Source organism: Ciconia boyciana, chromosome 12, assembly GCF_034638445.1.
Source record: "Ciconia boyciana chromosome 12, ASM3463844v1, whole genome shotgun sequence".
In the NCBI taxonomy this organism is placed as follows: domain Eukaryota; kingdom Metazoa; phylum Chordata; class Aves; order Ciconiiformes; family Ciconiidae; genus Ciconia; species Ciconia boyciana.
In genome coordinates this window covers 2,547,040-2,564,099 of record NC_132945.1, presented here as the reverse complement: position 1 = coordinate 2,564,099, position 17,060 = coordinate 2,547,040, and the positions used below count along the sequence as shown (strand labels likewise).

Genomic DNA, 17,060 nt, shown 5'->3' with positions numbered 1-17,060 from the left:
GCGGGGCTCTGCTGACAGCCGGGGGAGCCGGGGGAGCTGCTTTTCACAGCGAAGGCTCTTCCTCGGGCTGCAGAGAAAACTAACGCAAAACCCATAGACACGTCTAAATTTCTCCCAAGTGTAAAAACGCTGAAGCTGGGTGTTCAGCTGGGGCTGGTTTTGGACTGACAGTGGTCGGATGCTCAGTGCTCCATCCTTGCCTCCGTGTAAGAGTGAGTGTAATCACGCACCTATGCTGACAATTATAGCTACAAAAACAATCTAGTCCTCAAAACTTGTGTAGGTTTCATTACAAAACTTGTGTAGGTTTCATTACAAAACTTGTGTAGGTTTCATTCACTTGTGTAGGTTTCATCACCAATTTTCTCAAAGGCCTTCTCCAAATTTCTCTTACTCCAGAGACTTCATAATGTCTCTGCCGATCAGGTAGAAGAGGAGTCCGGAAAGTAAAACCAGGGGCACCCCCGCTGCGGCGAACATGAACGACCACCCGTAATACACGTGCACAGGCACATCGTCCAGGCACTTCTCACTTCTCTCCAGAAGGATGTATTTCTGAAAATCAGCGACAAACTCCTTCCACATCACGAAGAGAAATATGAGCAGGAGAAATAAGCCTCCTGGAAAGAGAGACAAAGATGAGTTATTCTCTGCTTACAACCACCATACAAAACGCAGAAATAAAAGTGAGAAAAGATCGCAACAGGTTTCCATCTATTCTTGCGGGTCCTTTGCATCAAAGCTTAATGTTGCAGAATTATTATTCATGACATTGCTCTGCAGGTTCCTGTGAAAGCCAAGCCCACTCGCCGTGGGAGAGACCCACACCACCGCGACCAGCTCCTGTCCAGCCGCCAGCGCGCTGACGCCTCGTGCTTTAACCGCGGGCGCTACCAAGGGCTCCGTTGCAGCTGGATGTGGCCATGGAGGAACCGTCATGAACACGGCTGATGTTCACAGCCGGGATCTGCACGAGGCTCACTCTGCATTCCTGTCTTAAAGGTAGGTTGTTTTGCCTTTTTTATTTTGAATTTGTCTGAGATGAGTGAGAAGGCGAGACTAAGACTTACTTTTTCCTTTTTTTATCTACCTTTCCATGTAGCGTCAGATCCAGTTCCCACCAGAAATGCAAAGATACGGGAATCAGTCCTGCTGATGGCAAGCGTTATCCGGCAGCGAACCTGCTCTCCCCAGCACTGACGCCGAGCGGCTGCCGCAGCTCGTGGCAGCTCCCCTTCGCGTCTTGTGTTACCCTTCCTCAAACTGAGCTTTGCAACCAAGTATTAAAACACATGGCAAGGAGTATAGAGTATCCTATTTTGCAAAGAAATAACATGTAATAGAGTGGAAAAGGCATGTAGCCATGAGATATTAGTCTCAGATGGGCTACTAAATAACAGAATAATAAAAAGAATAATAAACAGCTTATACTATGAGGCTAGAAAGTCTTTTTATTGGCAAGTGAGACCTCCTTTGCCCTCCCCTGGAGCCAGACGGGAGGAGGGCTGAGGCCACACTCAAGCCTGAGCAGCGAGTGCAAGGTCAGCATCTCGCTTAGAGAGGGTCCGCTCTCCCCGGAGCCTCCCAAGCCGTGCAGGATGCCTGTGACCCAAATAGCAGATCTCCCGCGAGACCTCGCCATCTCGTATTTCCAGATGCGTGCCCGTTGAAGGTCAGCATTTGCAGGAAGAGCTCGGTCACATCTGAAAAGCACATGGCAAACAGGCACCTCCTGGACCTGGCACAGCCCCCGGCAGGTTTGGGGGCTTCGGTGCCTTAATAGGAACCTCCTTTCCCCATAATTCAAAGTGATGGTGGTCAGAGGCTGCAGGTCTAGCTCCCCCATATGAAGCAGATGACAAAAACTAGAGTGGCCCCAGTATTATTTACTGTGTCGCATTAAAGAATATATATACTGCATTTTAAAGTCAACATATATTAAAACTAAATAGTGACGGTGTGATGACAGATCTGAAAGCGCTTCAGTAATATCTGATCTTGCTACTCCACAGCTAGAAGCTTGCTATTTTTAAATGGTGCCGTATAACATATAGATATATACACATACACACACACATATATGAAAGAAATACATCACAGATGATAATATTTTTATAGTAGAAGTGAACAGGTCAAAACTAATTTAGTTGACAAGTTACCACACAGTTCTGTGGATGTGTTGTGGCTTCTGCTGGATTTAATTTCTCCCCTTGCAATTTTTAAATCAAAGGTAGCTTGTACTTTATTTAATTATTCTTCCTGGCAGCTTATACACCACAAAATCCAACTCCCATGCTAAGCAAAGGAAGCGGCTAAAGCTTGACATTGATATATCTGCTTAGCAATGGTGGTTCCTGAAACCTCAGTCACAGAAAACACGTCAGGTTTAACTGTGTTTCTGCTTATAGCAGATATAAGCGCATCCGCTGCTACAAACCTCCGTTTCTCATCTTGTAGCCAAAAATGAGACTTATGTGAAGGTACAGAGGGCTCAAAGTCCTCACTACATGTTACGTAGAAGTTGAAGCTACCCATCCTAAGCTGTCATGTCTACTAAACTGCCTCCTATACCCTCAGACTGCAAATTGAATCTTAATAATCAAAAATTGGTGTAACCATATGAATATACTTTACTTCACCACACGCTGTTCTTTCAAGCCGTTCTCCCTTACATGGAAAAGTCCTTGTGTTTGCTGGAGAGGCAGGCTAGGAGTTAAATAGCAGCTGTTGTAACATTTGCATGTTCATTGAGATTTTGATACCACTTGAAATTAAGTGCACAAATAAATATTTTACACTTAATATGATAGTTGTATGCTTAAAATACCAATTATTCTACTATAAGAAAACGATTGCATGTTTAAATAGTCACATGTCCTTTACAAAATACAATATATTGATAAGAAGGCAATTAAGGCTTTATTACTGATGTAATTTAAAATTAAATTAATTAGATAGCAACTGAACCTTGAAAAGTGCTCTTTCAAAGATCAATTTCTATTTCATTAACTTATAATACCTACCGTAAGAGACGCAAATAAAAACGTAGCCCCAGCGGGACGGAGGACACGGGTACGCTACTGTACTTTTGAATTCTCCTACTTTTCTTTAAATAACCAGGGGGGCTGCGTTGGATTGTCCCAGGACAATTTAGACGGCCTAAGCCTCATTTATTGAAGAAATCAGATTAAAGCCTACCAGTTCTTGTTGAGGAGGGTTCGGGGAAGCCCCGTGAGCGTGTGGCCCCGTCCCTGAGCTCACCAGGAGCTAAGGATGGGGAAACGGTCCCTCCCCTCGCCCCAGGAGAAGTGCCAGGTCTCGGTGTGGAAGGATTTATTATTAAACAGGTACTGGAGGTGATGGCACGGCCACAGCATCTAAATTAAGAACATTTTCACACTCTGGGAAAATGACAAGAAAATGTAAAGTAAGCAGCCTTCTTCCCTGGAATAATTACAGCTGAGTGGTGAGGAGTCCCTGTGATTTACACCGTCTCCTCGGCGAGAAAAGAAAATCAAAAGGGCAGGTGCAGCCGAAGAAGGACGGTGGAAGCGCAGAAAGGGCAGCTCACTGAAAACTGTTCAGCAAAAAAATGCTTACTTGGAACAACCACAAGTATTCATGAAACTGCCTAAAATTTGTCACACTTTTAGACATTAGTAGAGTCTTCATAATGAGAATATCAGGATGTTTCACTCCCATATTACCAAAGTAAGTGCTTGGCATTTTTGTTTTAAAATGCTATTTTATTTTGGATTTTTCATCTTTTGAACAGGTCTCACTTTACCACCTCCTTTTTGGGGCTTTTAGTCTCGGCTGCAGCAGAAAGACATCTTTGTTTCCTGCCAGCCCCAAATGGCTTTTTATGTACAGAGACAGATTGCTTCCTGCCTTGGGCAGCAAAATGAAAAACTGAAACAAATCTAGTTTTCTGCCCAAGAAATGAGCCTGGCGTCGGCACATGCGCCTGAGACGCGGCACATGTGTTGGGTTTGGGTAAGTGTAAGTCAAGACCTCATCAAACCAGACCATCCCCACGCTCCCTCTCAGCACCCCTGTGGTTTCTACCGCTGGAAAACTAGCCAAGTGATCTCTTTCTTTCTCTCCCTTTCCCTCTCTGCCTCTGTTCATTAGGATGGTATGGAAAAAATTAACTGCGAAACTCCGTCTCATAGCTGATGAGGTCAACGGCATCTTCTGGGGAGGGGCTAATTGCAAGAAAATTGAAGCGGGGTATTAAATCTTTCTCCTTCGTACACTGCTCACTGCAGGACAACGAACCCCGGCGCTCCTTCTCCCCCTCCCAGGAGAGCTGCACCTTCAGTGTGAGTAAATTGGAGTCGGGCTTTTTCTTTCTCTCACTTTATATCCTTGTGACACCTTTATAGCTGCTAATTGTAGGGACAGGTGAGTGAACTCAATCTTTAACTCTTGTTCTGTGGAAGCTACTGAACTTTCGTGTAATCTGCTAATTACGAGAAAAATGAACTTTGACTCATTCGCCTTTCTCACTAGTTGCCTCTCAAGGATGTTAATAACGAGGAAATGGAGGGGTGATCTTCAGCTGCCCTTCCATAACTGTGAGTCTTCACTGCACGTGGGGAGCCTGAGATTGCCAAAATGGAGATGCTTGATTTGGGAAGAGGAATCTGAGCACAAAATTCAGCACTTTTAGTCACAGGACTGGCAAAGCAGCCTTTTTTTTAAAATGTAGTTGGCTCACACTGAAGAACAGGTTGGTCTGAGCACACGCCGTGCTCCTCTCGCAGGACCACCACACGGCTCTGAAAGCGCAGGAGCGGCTTTGTGCTGCCTTTGCCCGCTGGAAACAGCCCACGGCCACAGCGATCCTGCGGCTGCGGGACGGTGCGAGCATGCCCGTGCGTGCCATGCAAGTGGAGATGCTGCAGAAACAGCACCAGGACCACAGCGGCTGGAAGAAGTGTAGACTGTACATGGTTCATCATGTATTTGGGCTTTCCAGTGTAAGGCAAGCTGATAACAAGCTCCTTTTTAGGTTGCTTAACATTGCCTGGGACACGCATCCTTATTGCTTGCTTTGAAAACTCGCCGTACGCTCACGCTTTGCCTGTGCGTTCCCTGAGCAAGCCACCAGGTAGAGTTCAGGTCATTTTTTCACTTAAGCCTACAGCTATGCAGCTGGTCCGGACGTATTAGGGCAGCACTGCAAGCTCAGCAATTGCCCTAGGTCTGGATGAAGTGTGTGCTCACTTCTAAGCTTGGTCACTAAGATGCCCAAAGGAAATGAAAACCGAGGAGCACAAGCACAGAAAACCAAGGAGCACAAGCAAAGTTGTCTCAGCAATTCAAACAGTTTCCAGAAGCTGCAGTGCAGTGTTCACCCGGCCCTCTCGGTGACATTGTAGTGATAATTAATCATATTGTCATCTGACTACTGAAACAAGGGGACAATTAGTCACCGGGCAGTATCTGCCTCCCCCTCGCAAGCACTGAAGCTAAGTCTGAGGTGGCAAACGTTAGCAGGAAAGCAGCACGCTGGCTATTTGCTCATGCAATTCGGGTGCTTTAGGGAGCAGGCTGGCAAGGCTAACTGCTCAGCTGGGGCGGTAGATGTGCAAATGCAAGCAGCAGCAAACGTCAGATGGGCTCCGGCTGTATCTCCCAAGTCGCCCAGCAGAGGAAATCAAGGAGGATGGCTCCGGTCCTTTGAAAGGGCTCTCAGAAATGCCACCCACCGAGCACTACATTTGTTACGGTAGCTGGCAGACAGTCAGATTTGTCCTCTTGAAAGTACAGTAAATAAAAGGCATCTCGGAGGGGAAACCCAAAGGGATCTAATTGAGCGATAACAATCTTCACCCTTAGGCGTTGAATTCCCCCCCGGCAACGGAGAGGCACACGTAACTCCTCAAGATCATGTCAGGCTGGTTATCCATAAACGCGCTTGGAAGTGCATTTGCACCAATAATATCTTTAGAGCCTTTTGGTGGCAAATGTTGCATCATTTTGCAATGATTAACCACGGCTGTGATTTCATGACCTCAGCGTGGGCTGCTACCAAAAGGGGCAGAGGGAGTTTATGGACAGAATGAAGTTGCATGTAAAGGATGCCCTGAGAGGCCGGGGTATCTTGCAGCCGTGGTGCCCCGTCTCACCATCCAACTGCCAGACCACGTTCCCACCCTACAAATTGCCAGCACTTTCACACTTCCTCAAGGAGAGATCATTTCTGCAAGGGAGGTTAATTAACACTGACCCGCAGGCCATGATTAGAAGACAAGACGCGCTTTCTCCTGCGTCGTCTCGCCACATCCCGCTATCTGAAGGAAAGGGATGGCTAGGGAGTTGAAGCTGTATTAAATCTATTGTTCCTACTGCTTAGCGCAATTATGCAAAATATTTTTAGAAGGGATAGTGAGAAAATAACTGTGGAGGGATGCATCCCGAATCCATCAGGGAGCCACTGCCAAGCAGGATCCAGAGGTCTGAGTTCAGGATACCCTCCCAAAAAAAAGGATCGGTTGAAACTCTAAGCAAACTTTGCTGAAAATGCTGAAATACCATTGCATTCTCCTAGCTATCATTTAGATTGAAATATAGCAGGAAGTCTCTTCCAGCTGAACTCGTTCCTCCTAATGGCAGTTAATAGCAATGATTGCTGTTCAGATTGAAACTGCATTAATACAAACTTCAATTTAAACAGCAGCATCTTTGTCTAATGCCAAGAGGTTTATGTGATGCATAATCAGCTCTTCTAAAAAGTGTCACATTCTATGCCCCAGCCTTTTAATCAAGAAGTAGTCAAATAAAGTGCAAAAACAATGAAAAAAATTGAACACAGTGATTGAATATTACTCAACATCCTTTCCTGTGTGATATTTTACTTATCTGGCCAGTGTCAGAAGATGACCAGTCTCTGTTTTTCCATTTGGGCTAAAAGTTGAGTTTTTTGAAGAGGTAGGGCTTTAACTGCGGAAGCCGGAGTGTCACATCTGAGAGGATTCAAATATTCAGCCCTAGTCTCACACGAAGTGATGACTTCAACATACACACTTGTCAAGTGGCCAACACTACTCGGCAGAAGGCCTTGGTACCTGATGGAGATCTGATAGTAAGATGTCTTGCATTCCCAAATGAAATCCATGTGTAAAACCACTTGAAATTCGCCTTTAGAAAAATTAAGCCCAACCAAGCATTTATTAAACTATATGAGAGAGATACCTATAGGCTTGCTGCCCTCACTTCAATAACTGAAGACCCGGAGGCAAATGGAAAATTGGACAAAATGCAAAGCAAATTAGCAGAGGCAGGTAGGGCCACATTGATTTAGTGCCTTCCAGATTTTTTAGACAAATAAATAGATGTCATCTAGCTTCATTTTAACAAGCAGCTCAGCTGGCGTCACATGGTTAATTATTAGTACATCTGGAGGAGATAGAAATTAGGAAAGGAGCTATAAAATAGATAGGGAGCTAAATAATGGGGCAAAAGAGTAAAAGGTAATGATGGTAGGGCATGGTGAGATTGGAAGGAGTTTAGGCGGAGTTCCTCCAGGGTCGGTGTTGGAATCTCTCTTGTTAAATCTTTTCATCGATGTTTTTGGCCCCAAAAAACTTGAGCACACTCAAAGCCCAAACTGGGAGCAAACACACTGGCTCGTGTTTGATTCATGCCGTGCATGAGGAAGCAGGACCGGGTGCAGGATCCATAAGTAAACACTGTTTTTTTCAGAGAAAGGCCTGACATCATTATGAAGTTCTTCATTTGACATGGCTCAGCTGAGCTCCAGCCTTCAACTGCTTGAGTCGCAAAAAAGCTTTTTTCTGAGTTTGATTCACTGTTCTAAATCAAGTATTTCTACTAGTTAAGCCAGTTATTCCTTCTCAAATACGAAAAAGGAAAAAGCCCAAGTGATAATTCAGTGGAATCATTTGTAATGGCAGTGGGAATAATGAATAAATGCCTATTTTTAATTCATTTTCCTGCTGTGCCACCGCTTTATCTTTTCAGGTTTTATTAAGCCAGCCCTCCCATTTTGAATCGCCGGGTATGCCTTTCATCGCTCAGTGGGTTTCCAGCTCTACCAGATGTTAACAGCAGAGACAGGAGAGGCCCAAATGCAAAGTCTGACTTAGGGGAACAGAGCGTGGCTGATTGCTGCCGGGGGTTAATGCCGCTATGGACTTCACTAAAATAAAAGGCTCTGCTCCTCTGCGTTGAATACAAGAGTAGGGGGGGAAAAAAAGTATATTTTTCCCAGACCCCAGCCTCCCTGGGACTAAGGACTATCTTGCTAAAGCTTGACTTAGCATAGAGGCTTATTTTCATTGGGGAAGAGGGAAATCATTTACGCCAAGTCAGCGCGGCTCCCATCAGAGCCCCCGTCTCCCTCCAGCAATGCCTCATCCCCGGCTGCCTCCCCTTCCCCTGCGTGCACGAAGCGGAGCAGAGCCGCTGCATTCCTGCCCCGGCCGTATCCCGTTACTGCAGCTTGGCACCTTACCCGAGGCGAGGAGGAATCCACCTCCGACTTTGTAGGACCGGGGGCTGACGAAGGGCACGCCGCACACCAGCAGCAGCCCTCCCACCAGCCCGGCGACGACAGCCAGCATGATGAACGCCGTCCAGAAGCCTCTGTACACTGCGCAGTCAAAAAGAGTAAAGTTAGGGGAAAGGAGAGGAAAAGCGGTTTTCGGAAGTCCATGCTTAACTCCTGCTTCAGCAATGCTAACAACAATAACCTGTAACGCTGCTCGTGTTAGGCAGAGCTGGAGCTCCTGCTTTGCTAGCTCCCTGCCGTGGCATGGGTGCAATGTGCCTGGAACCAGTGCAAGTTCAGGTTGAATGTCATGCCCTACATAATGGGATTGGAAGGAGTACAAGGGGTTGGAAGGGTTTGCCAGGGAAGCACGCCACAAAAGGGGGGGAGAGTAAAGGACACCGTGCTTAGCTGTGCCTGTGGGGGATGGAAGAGCTTGGCAAGAAAGGAAAGAAAACAGCAAAATTTGGAGAGATGGAATCAGACCACATCTTTGTTCCATTTTAATTAACACTTACGGAAGGTGCCAGGTTCCTGGTTTAAAATAAAGGCGGCTTTTGTTAGCAGGACTGCAGGGAAAACAGGAGCTCATGATTTCCCCCATTAATGGCCTTGCTTGACTCCAAGTAAGAGAACAAGGCAAGGGATCTTCATCCACTGAATTTGGGGGTTTTGCTGTGACTTCATGCAACCACACCAGCCAGAGCTGAGCAAGCTTGCGTCCATCACATCCCACGGGATCATAGAATCATAGAATCATAGAATGCTTTGGATTGGAAGGGACCTTTACAGGTCATCTAGTCCAACCCCCCTGCAGGAGCAGGGACATCTGTAACTAGACCAGGTTGCTCAGGGATGGCACATAGCCCACTAATTTCAGCCTCCCAGTAGCCAAGTCTCGTCCCGTCACTGCCGTAAAACTTGGCCAAAGGTGGTGGTCTTCAGGCAGAGACCCTCTGATGCCCTGCTCCCTGTTCCCCTGATTTATCTGATCCACTCGGACCACTGCATCTCGCTCTGCCTGTTGTTTTTCAGAAGCACTAGTTAGAGAGATTTAAGCCAAGCACAAGCAAGTGGGTAATGCTGAAATGATTCACACTTGAAAGAAAAATGATACAGAGAGGATGCGTTTTACTCATTTGAAACCATTTTGTGAGGAGAGCCACTTAGGGAGAGATAAGTATCTTGAACTCTCCAAAACCACAGAATTCATTTTCATGTTTAACCTCCCATCACCCGTTTCTCTCAGGGAGCCTAAGAGGATGCAGATAAGGCAGAATTATCTCTAGAGCAGGTAATAGCTGGAGGACCCCTCTTCTTGGACGGCCTCCTGGTTTGTCATCATTTGCATATGAGGATGGACTGGTTTGAAATAAAATGAGTGCTAACGACAGAAGCGTCTGCTCTCTGCAGATGTCCAAATGCTTTGCAGCGGGGTTGGTGCGGCAGAGAAGCCCAGTGCTCCTGCTGCCCTAAATGTGGGTGCTGAGACATCCTCGTGTCCCCGGGGACCATAGCGGGGTGGGTGCCAAGAGCCTGCAGGCAGAGCCCCGCAGCACCCCGGGGTGCAGCCCTGGCGCAGAGCCCCTGCCCGGCACCTTCCCGGCACCCATCCCAATGGGCATTTCTGAGAGGCAGCTGAAGAGGGTTTCACAGCAAGGGCTGACAGGCAGGGACAGATGCCGCCAGGGCCCTTTATTTAGTGCGGAAAAAATAGTGTGTTTATCAGCGAGATCATTCAGAAACTAGACGTCATGCCTGCCTCTCCTAAGCTGAAAAAATCCCACTGCTTAACCCGCATGTTGGCTGCACGCAGCCTGCAACGGGCTCCTCCTTCTACCATCGACAGGTCCCTTATATCCATTTTACACTGCGGCGTGTTCCCCGAGGCAGGAATCCTGCACAGCACAGCAAAAGAAACTAGCTGCTCTCCCTCACATGCTCCTACTGACAAATGTTGGGGGGTTTTTTTAATTAATTCCTCATAAAAAAAATATAAAAATAAAAAAGGTACTGCTAAAGGCTAAGGAAAAGGTCAAGATGTTTGTTTGTGCAGTATGCCTGCCCTGGATCCCCGGAGGCAACGCAGAGTGATGCACACTATTTAAAGAAATCAATTCATTTCAAAAAAGATCATTGAATTAATTCTAGCTGCTGTCACCAATTTAGCAAATTAAAATTCCTAACAGCAGCTGATTCATTAAAGAACTCTGAAAATATAGAGAAACATAAATAAAAAGGGAACCAGTTGAAAGGAGAGCTCTCCAACTGTGTCGTATTTGGTGTATTAAAAATAAGCCAGTCACTTCCGTGGATCTTCTAACAAGTTGGTCTTTAACTGATTTTTCCAGTGCTTGTTTATTTTGCCTTGCAACAAATCAACACTAGAGCTCTCCCAGGAAGCCAGACGCTGGGAATGAGTCAGCGTTGGACTGCCACAAGCCTGCAGCGCAGGAGAAATTATTTGTGTTGCTTGCCCACAGGGTCTGGATTTGGCCATGGGGCAGAAACCCTTTGCTTCCAGCTCCCCGCAGCGAGCGAGGAGGTGGGAGAAGGGAGAGGATGGATTTAGCGTCCTCCCTTGCTCATAGGAGTAGGCACAGAGCACCCAGCGGGAGGGTGCACGGCTCATGGCCGGGCACGGCTGTCTCAGGAGAAGACATGGGAGAACATCTCGATGTGCTCACAGCCTGGGGCAGTCAACTAAGCAAGGCCATTTTGTAAAGGAGCTTTCCAAAAGTCTTGGTCATGCTTGGCCACATGCATTTGCAATGGGAGAAGCACAGCGCTGACACACATCGTAAATCTCTGCCCGGTCGCCTGGGGAGCAGGAAAGAAACCCACCTGCGGTCGTGTCGTAGGAAGGATGGGGGAAAGGTCCGAGAGCAATGGGCATGGGAAAGAGGTAGCCATGCATGCAGAACTTGGGGTGTGCTTGGCTGGCTGAAAAAGAACAACAACAACAAAAAAACCATTTGCTTTTATTTTCTGCAGGATCACAGCTATAGCATTCAGAGGGCAATGCCCTCGTCTGCAAAACCTACAAAACCCTCACTGAAGGCAGAAGGCTGGGGAGTAAAGAAGGATAGTAAATCCTGGCTAGAAAGAAAAAAGAAAAAGAAGACTGATGAGAGAGGGGAGACATAACAGGATCTGAGACTGCTACCCGTACATCTTCTCATCTTCATAACCTGAGTCTGAGGTGGACATAAATCATGAAAGATGGAGCAAATCAAATTACTGTAAATATTCCCATTGCTATTTTCCTCCAGAAAATGTGTCAGATCGCCTGGAAGGGGCAAAGGTATTTGGATACCAGCACAAGCTACCTTACAAGACCTCCAGTTTGTGAGAAGGGAAAGCACAATTAGAATGGAAGTGCCCCATCAATATTAATACCACTGAGGCTTATCATGATTAACGGTAATAGAATGAATGTTAAATGAATTAATTAATGGTTGGCCACTTATTTAAATATGTTCCCCAGCTCAAAGGAACACTTTATAATAGGTGGACATTAGTTCATGCTAAATTGACTATGGAATACCTATTGAATTAATTATTACATCCACGAGAGCAGCAAATTAATTTGCCATGATCAATCCTATTATAATAAATACCTAAAGAAGTAACACAAATTTGCCAGTTATCAGAAAGAGTCATTTTACTTCAGGTAACATTATATTATATCATGTTTTTCCATATAATGTAATTAGATAGCAAACTCCCTCTCTCAAGCCTGTCCTTTTTTATCAAAAAATTCCTGTGTGAGAAATCTCATGTTGTTCAGTGGAACAGCGGCAGTAATGGTTCCTGCAAGATTTTACAGGAAACACAGGTCAGGGACTAGGGGACAGCAAAGTCATCTGAAATTTTAATCACTGCAGAGTAAATTTATTGTGGGAACCTGCATTATTTGCAGCCAAATGCCCTACGAGGCGATCGCGCTGCCCCGCAGGCACGTAAGCATCTTTGAGCGGACCGAAGCACCAGCGAGTGCAGGGTCAAGGCTTTTGCAGTGTTTAAAAGCTTTGCAGAACTCATTTAAAATTTCTTTTTTTAATTCCCAATACTTCTCTAGGCTTGCAGCATCCCAGGGAAAGGCTGTCCTCTAATTACCCACTGTGCACTAATGCAGGCGAGCTGGTTGCTGGCTCGGCCGCCGGCGAGGCTGGTGCCAGGCGTCTTCTGGGGTGGTTTCACTCCTTCGCTCTTTCTGGTGGGAGCACCTGGTTCACTGGGCCAAGACCCCACACTTCACTGCACGTGGGCCACCAGTCAGCACCAACTGGTGTCTCAGAACAGGTTTCACCTTCTCCTTCAATTTTTTTTGAAGAGTGAATGAGCTTGCGGAAAAAAAAGTATTTTGCAACTGTTGCTGTTTATTCACACGTGTAATTTCAATGACCTTAAAAAGTAAAACAGGCAAGACCTTAAAATAAAGGTCTTGTGTGCTTAGGAGCATGAACACATGTGGTTACAGCTCTCTATGGCCCACCACTGCCCACTGCTAGAGGTCCTGAGCACCCAGGGAGACAACACACGTGCGCATCCAGCCTTCCCCGTGCTGAAATCAGGGGGAGGTGGGAACACTCCGATGGCTGAAAACACTAACAGAAGAGCAATGCCAAGGGCCAGGAAAGGCATGGGCTCAAATTTTGCAGACCTTAGCTGAACACAAACATCAAGAGATATGGGGCGAGAGTTGTCCTTGTTCGTGGAAGCCACCCCTCCATAAGACTTTGTAGGTGATATATTAAACGGCATCAAGAGGTTCCTACATTTCTGTGAACAACCCTCTGAGAGCAAAATCCAAGTCAAAAAAAGAGCACAGAAAGGGTGAGCCAAGTTTGCTTTTGATAGAGAGACGATGAGAATGAAAAAAGAAAAAGAAATAAAATAAAGACAACTGGCTCCTCGTTCCTGGGAGCCCTTGTTGTGCTTGTCTGCAATTCAAACTGTGAGCGAATGCTGTGAATGTGGTGCGGTGGCATCATACTCACTGTACCAGAAGGTCCAGATGGTCTCCGGGTGGCCCTCGCCAAAGAACCAGCACCGCCAGAAGAAGCCCTCATGATGGAAAGTGAGGATCTCCTTCCTGACCTCTGTCAGCATTTCAGCCTGTGGAGGAATGAAAGCCCAGGCTGATACGGGGATGATCATGGTGGGAAGTGTGTATTTTTTGCTTAGACAGTTGTTGCTTTCATTTTTTATTAGGATTTTCATTTGTTGCTGTTTGGTTTGGGTTTGGAGGGTTTGGGCCACACAGAGGCAGCTGCTGTCCTTGACCTTCCACTGTATCACAGCTACAAAATGTTTCGATAACAAATCATCCTGCAGATCTTCACAAAACAGTTTCTTCTCTCTCTAATATCTTTAAACCGCTGATTGCCAGAACTGGACAGGTATGCCAGGCAGCAGAGCATTCTGGGTGTATTCTACTCCTTAAATACTCTCCTTAAGTAAATTTTACTGCTGTGGTAACCAGTTGGAAGCAGGTTGATTACCAGGTAAGCAATTTTAGGGGTGACCCAATGCAACAGTTCAGATATCCTTGCTACTCTGCAGGATCCACGTAAGGTCTGGCTTCACCCCAGAAGACAGCCCAACTCTACCACTCCCATTGAGCCTCTTCCAATCACCAGCCCAAAGGTTTTCTTCTTTCTCTCCCTCTGCTGAGCCCAGTAGAAGTTATGCTAAACCTACATGAGGCAGAAATCGCTCTTTGCCCACACCAGTCTTCTCATAGACCAGGATGTTGACAATTTTTCCTTTTTTGGTGAGTCTGCTCGAACCCCCAGACCAGACCTGCGAGCACAAGGTTTAGGTTTTTCCAGAAGGAAGGATATTGCAAAGTTGAGTCATGGACTATTTACCAAAAAACTTATTAAAACTATAGCCAAAATCAATTTTGCCTTTATCACATACAATTTGGTAAAGGAGACGTGACTGTTACAAAACTACATGTTGTGGTGGATGGAGAAACTCCATACAGGATTGGACCCTGTGAACTGGAGAAAGGAGACAGGACTCAACGGGGAGGAGCTAGAAGATACTTCCCTTGCCTCGAGGTTTTTATGCGTCAAGTTATGACCGATTCCAGAGCTCTGCCCTGATTCTCCGTTTCCTTTCAGGATAAAATACTAACTATGACAATGGTAACCTGCAGCCCTCAAAATTCGTCAGGTGGATGGCTGCTGACTTAGTGCATCTACGGCACATTTAATCGCTGTTTGGCAGATACTCGAGACCATCTTTATCTGCAAGAGACAGGATTTGCCAGTTTAAGAAAGGGCAGAGAAGGTAAAAACACAGCCCGTTGTACACAACTGGTAACTGAAATAGAAATAATAGAAAAAGTGTCTGAAATAGAAATAAAATAGCTCAGAGGAAAGAGTAAGAGCAGTTCCTATTTCTGCCTGGCGCTTTTGAAGTCGCTCTGCCTTAGTGACAGGCACACTAACACATGGCCAAGAGCGTATCTGAAATGTTTGAGATGCTTATTCATGTCATGCAGTGCAACGTCTCTAGTCTCTCCACTTTAAAAGACAACAGCACAAACAAAAATCTGAAAGAATTAATATTGTCATTTCCCAAGTGCACAAAAACTGAGCAGCACTCCTCCGTCCATGACTCCCTGCCATCTCCAGGCCTTTACTGCACTGCTTTAAACAGTAAAGAAAGTGTCAGTTTTTCTGACTTTTTGGGTTTTTTTTTTCAATAGAGAAAGTCATCTGGAAACGTGACTCAAGCAAACGGTGTCCTACATTTGATTATGGGATTCTGAAATGAAAGAAAATATTTCTTGCTGGCATCATGATGCTTACCCGGTGTGACTCACCACACCAGAAAAAAAAAATCAAACCTAATTGGATTGAACTTTGAAGTAACAAAAAGTCTGCACACAACAAGGATCTTCCTGTCATTTTGTAATTGAAACCACACATTGATCGGCGCAAAAACATTTTTGAAGAGTGGGTGGCTCGGGGAACTGATCTGGTTGTTATTTCATCGAAGAGTTAAACAATAGCAAGGCCAGCTGAAACAAACTTTCGAAAGGATCTATAAACAAGTGATACCAGTAGTCAGCACTAAAATACGAAATTGTCCTTTGAAAATTACATTTCCTGCTAACTAAAATCCTATATACATTTTAATTTTAAAATATATAGGCCTCTTCTTGTTAGACGGGCAGGAATTCTTGTCTACTCTGTTCTGTATCTGATGTTCACTTTTGTTTTGTCTGTGCTGTAGTCATTTCACTCCAGATGTAAATGATTGCCAAGTCCTACACTTTAAAACATGAACTATTTTTAAACGAAGAAACTACAGAGGGAGAAATCTTTTAATGGCAAATATCAGGAGATATCTTTTGTCTTTAGAGGCAAATGCTGTCAACAAGTAAAGCTTTTACATTTTTGCCTTTCATTCCTTAATGTTCATATCTGCCAGATTACAGAGGTGCTGTCTGAATGTTTCCTAGATGCACTTTACTTCAGTCAAAATGCTAGATACTATGGAAATGCTGGTTTGGATTTTAAAGTTAGCTCAGGCAGATGTTTTACATTAGCAGGTCACTTTCAATGACCATAAAGATGATCACAGATTTAAAACTTTAAAACTTTAAAATTTTAAATGATTTAAATAAGTCAATTCTTCCGAAATAAGACGAGATTTCAGAGTTTACCTCCCCGGTCCGCAGAGTGCTATTCCCATGCTGGAAGACGCCGCAGGTCTCCGTAGCTAGAAGCCAGTAATCCGTCCCGAAAGCGATGAGAAAGAGCAACACGCCGGTGCCGCCGAGGATCCCGGCTGTGAGGGCGGCTACTCCAGCCTTCATGGGGCAGCAGGTAGGCAGCAGACTTGGAGATCAGAAAAGCAGAAAAACACTGAAGTTTCGAGGGGGACGAGAGAAGTGCTATTTTTGGAGACAGATAATAATCTTCTCCTGGCTGGTGTGAGTTTCAGTGGGTGGTGGGAACAGGACTAATAAAAGCAGATGACCTGGTGTAACCAAACAGCTGCGGCATTAAGGAACATGACAAATAGCTATTGAGACAGAGCAGGAAGGTTTCCAAATAAGCACATGGCTGTTCATTTCAGAAGAGCAGTGCCGAGAGCCCTTAGCCTCGGCCGCTCAGGCAGCGTCTGCAGGTCACAGGTGATTACGACACAGAACTGCCCAGGACACTGGCAAGTTTGTAAAACCCTGTTTGTGCAGGAGATCAGCAGAGAGGCTGTGCAGGGCTTGAGCAGATCTGAACTCACAGATCTTTACCATGTCATGGAGTCCGCAGTTTCCGCAGCCATTGCTCTGAGATGCCTTTAGCCGTGTTCTCGCAAGTGCAGTATAGAAGTGGCACTTCTGGAAAATGCGTCTCCTTCAGCTCCTGCTTCCTCTGAACAAAATGCTAATGCAGCTTTCGCACTGCAATCCGCAAAGATCCAAGCAATAACATTAAAACATTGGTGATCTTTTACATATCTTGGTGCTCTCAGAAATGATGCAATCAACCCATGCAAACACGTTTAAATCAGG

The 17,060-nt window shown here is 45.6% G+C and overlaps 1 protein-coding gene across 1 annotated transcript; it reads right to left on the bottom strand.

Moving 5' to 3' along the window:
- Nucleotides 1-390: 390 nt before the first annotated feature.
- Nucleotides 391-16,376, bottom strand: LOC140658760 (transmembrane protein 182-like). Its single transcript, XM_072877544.1, has 5 exons — nucleotides 16,209-16,376; nucleotides 13,525-13,642; nucleotides 11,366-11,464; nucleotides 8,486-8,623; nucleotides 391-620 (listed from the first exon to the last, which is right to left on the bottom strand). Exons 1-5 carry the CDS (start codon nucleotides 16,359-16,361, stop codon nucleotides 391-393), a joined length of 738 nt encoding a protein of 245 aa, XP_072733645.1. The 5' UTR covers nucleotides 16,362-16,376.
- Nucleotides 16,377-17,060: the final 684 nt, after the last annotated feature.

What these genes read in the sequence shown, in the direction of transcription:
- LOC140658760 (XM_072877544.1), bottom strand. Translation starts at nt 16,361, where the DNA reads ATGAAGGCTGGAGTAGCCGCCCTCACAGCCGGGATCCTCGGCGGCACC. An exon ending in CATCTGGACCTTCTGGTACA is followed by an intron (nt 11,465 to 13,524) that starts GTGAGTATGATG and finishes GTTCTTTTTCAG; the next exon opens with CCAGCCAAGCACACCCCAAG. An exon ending in TTCCTACGACACGACCGCAG is followed by an intron (nt 8,624 to 11,365) that starts GTGGGTTTCTTT and finishes TTGACTGCGCAG; the next exon opens with TGTACAGAGGCTTCTGGACG.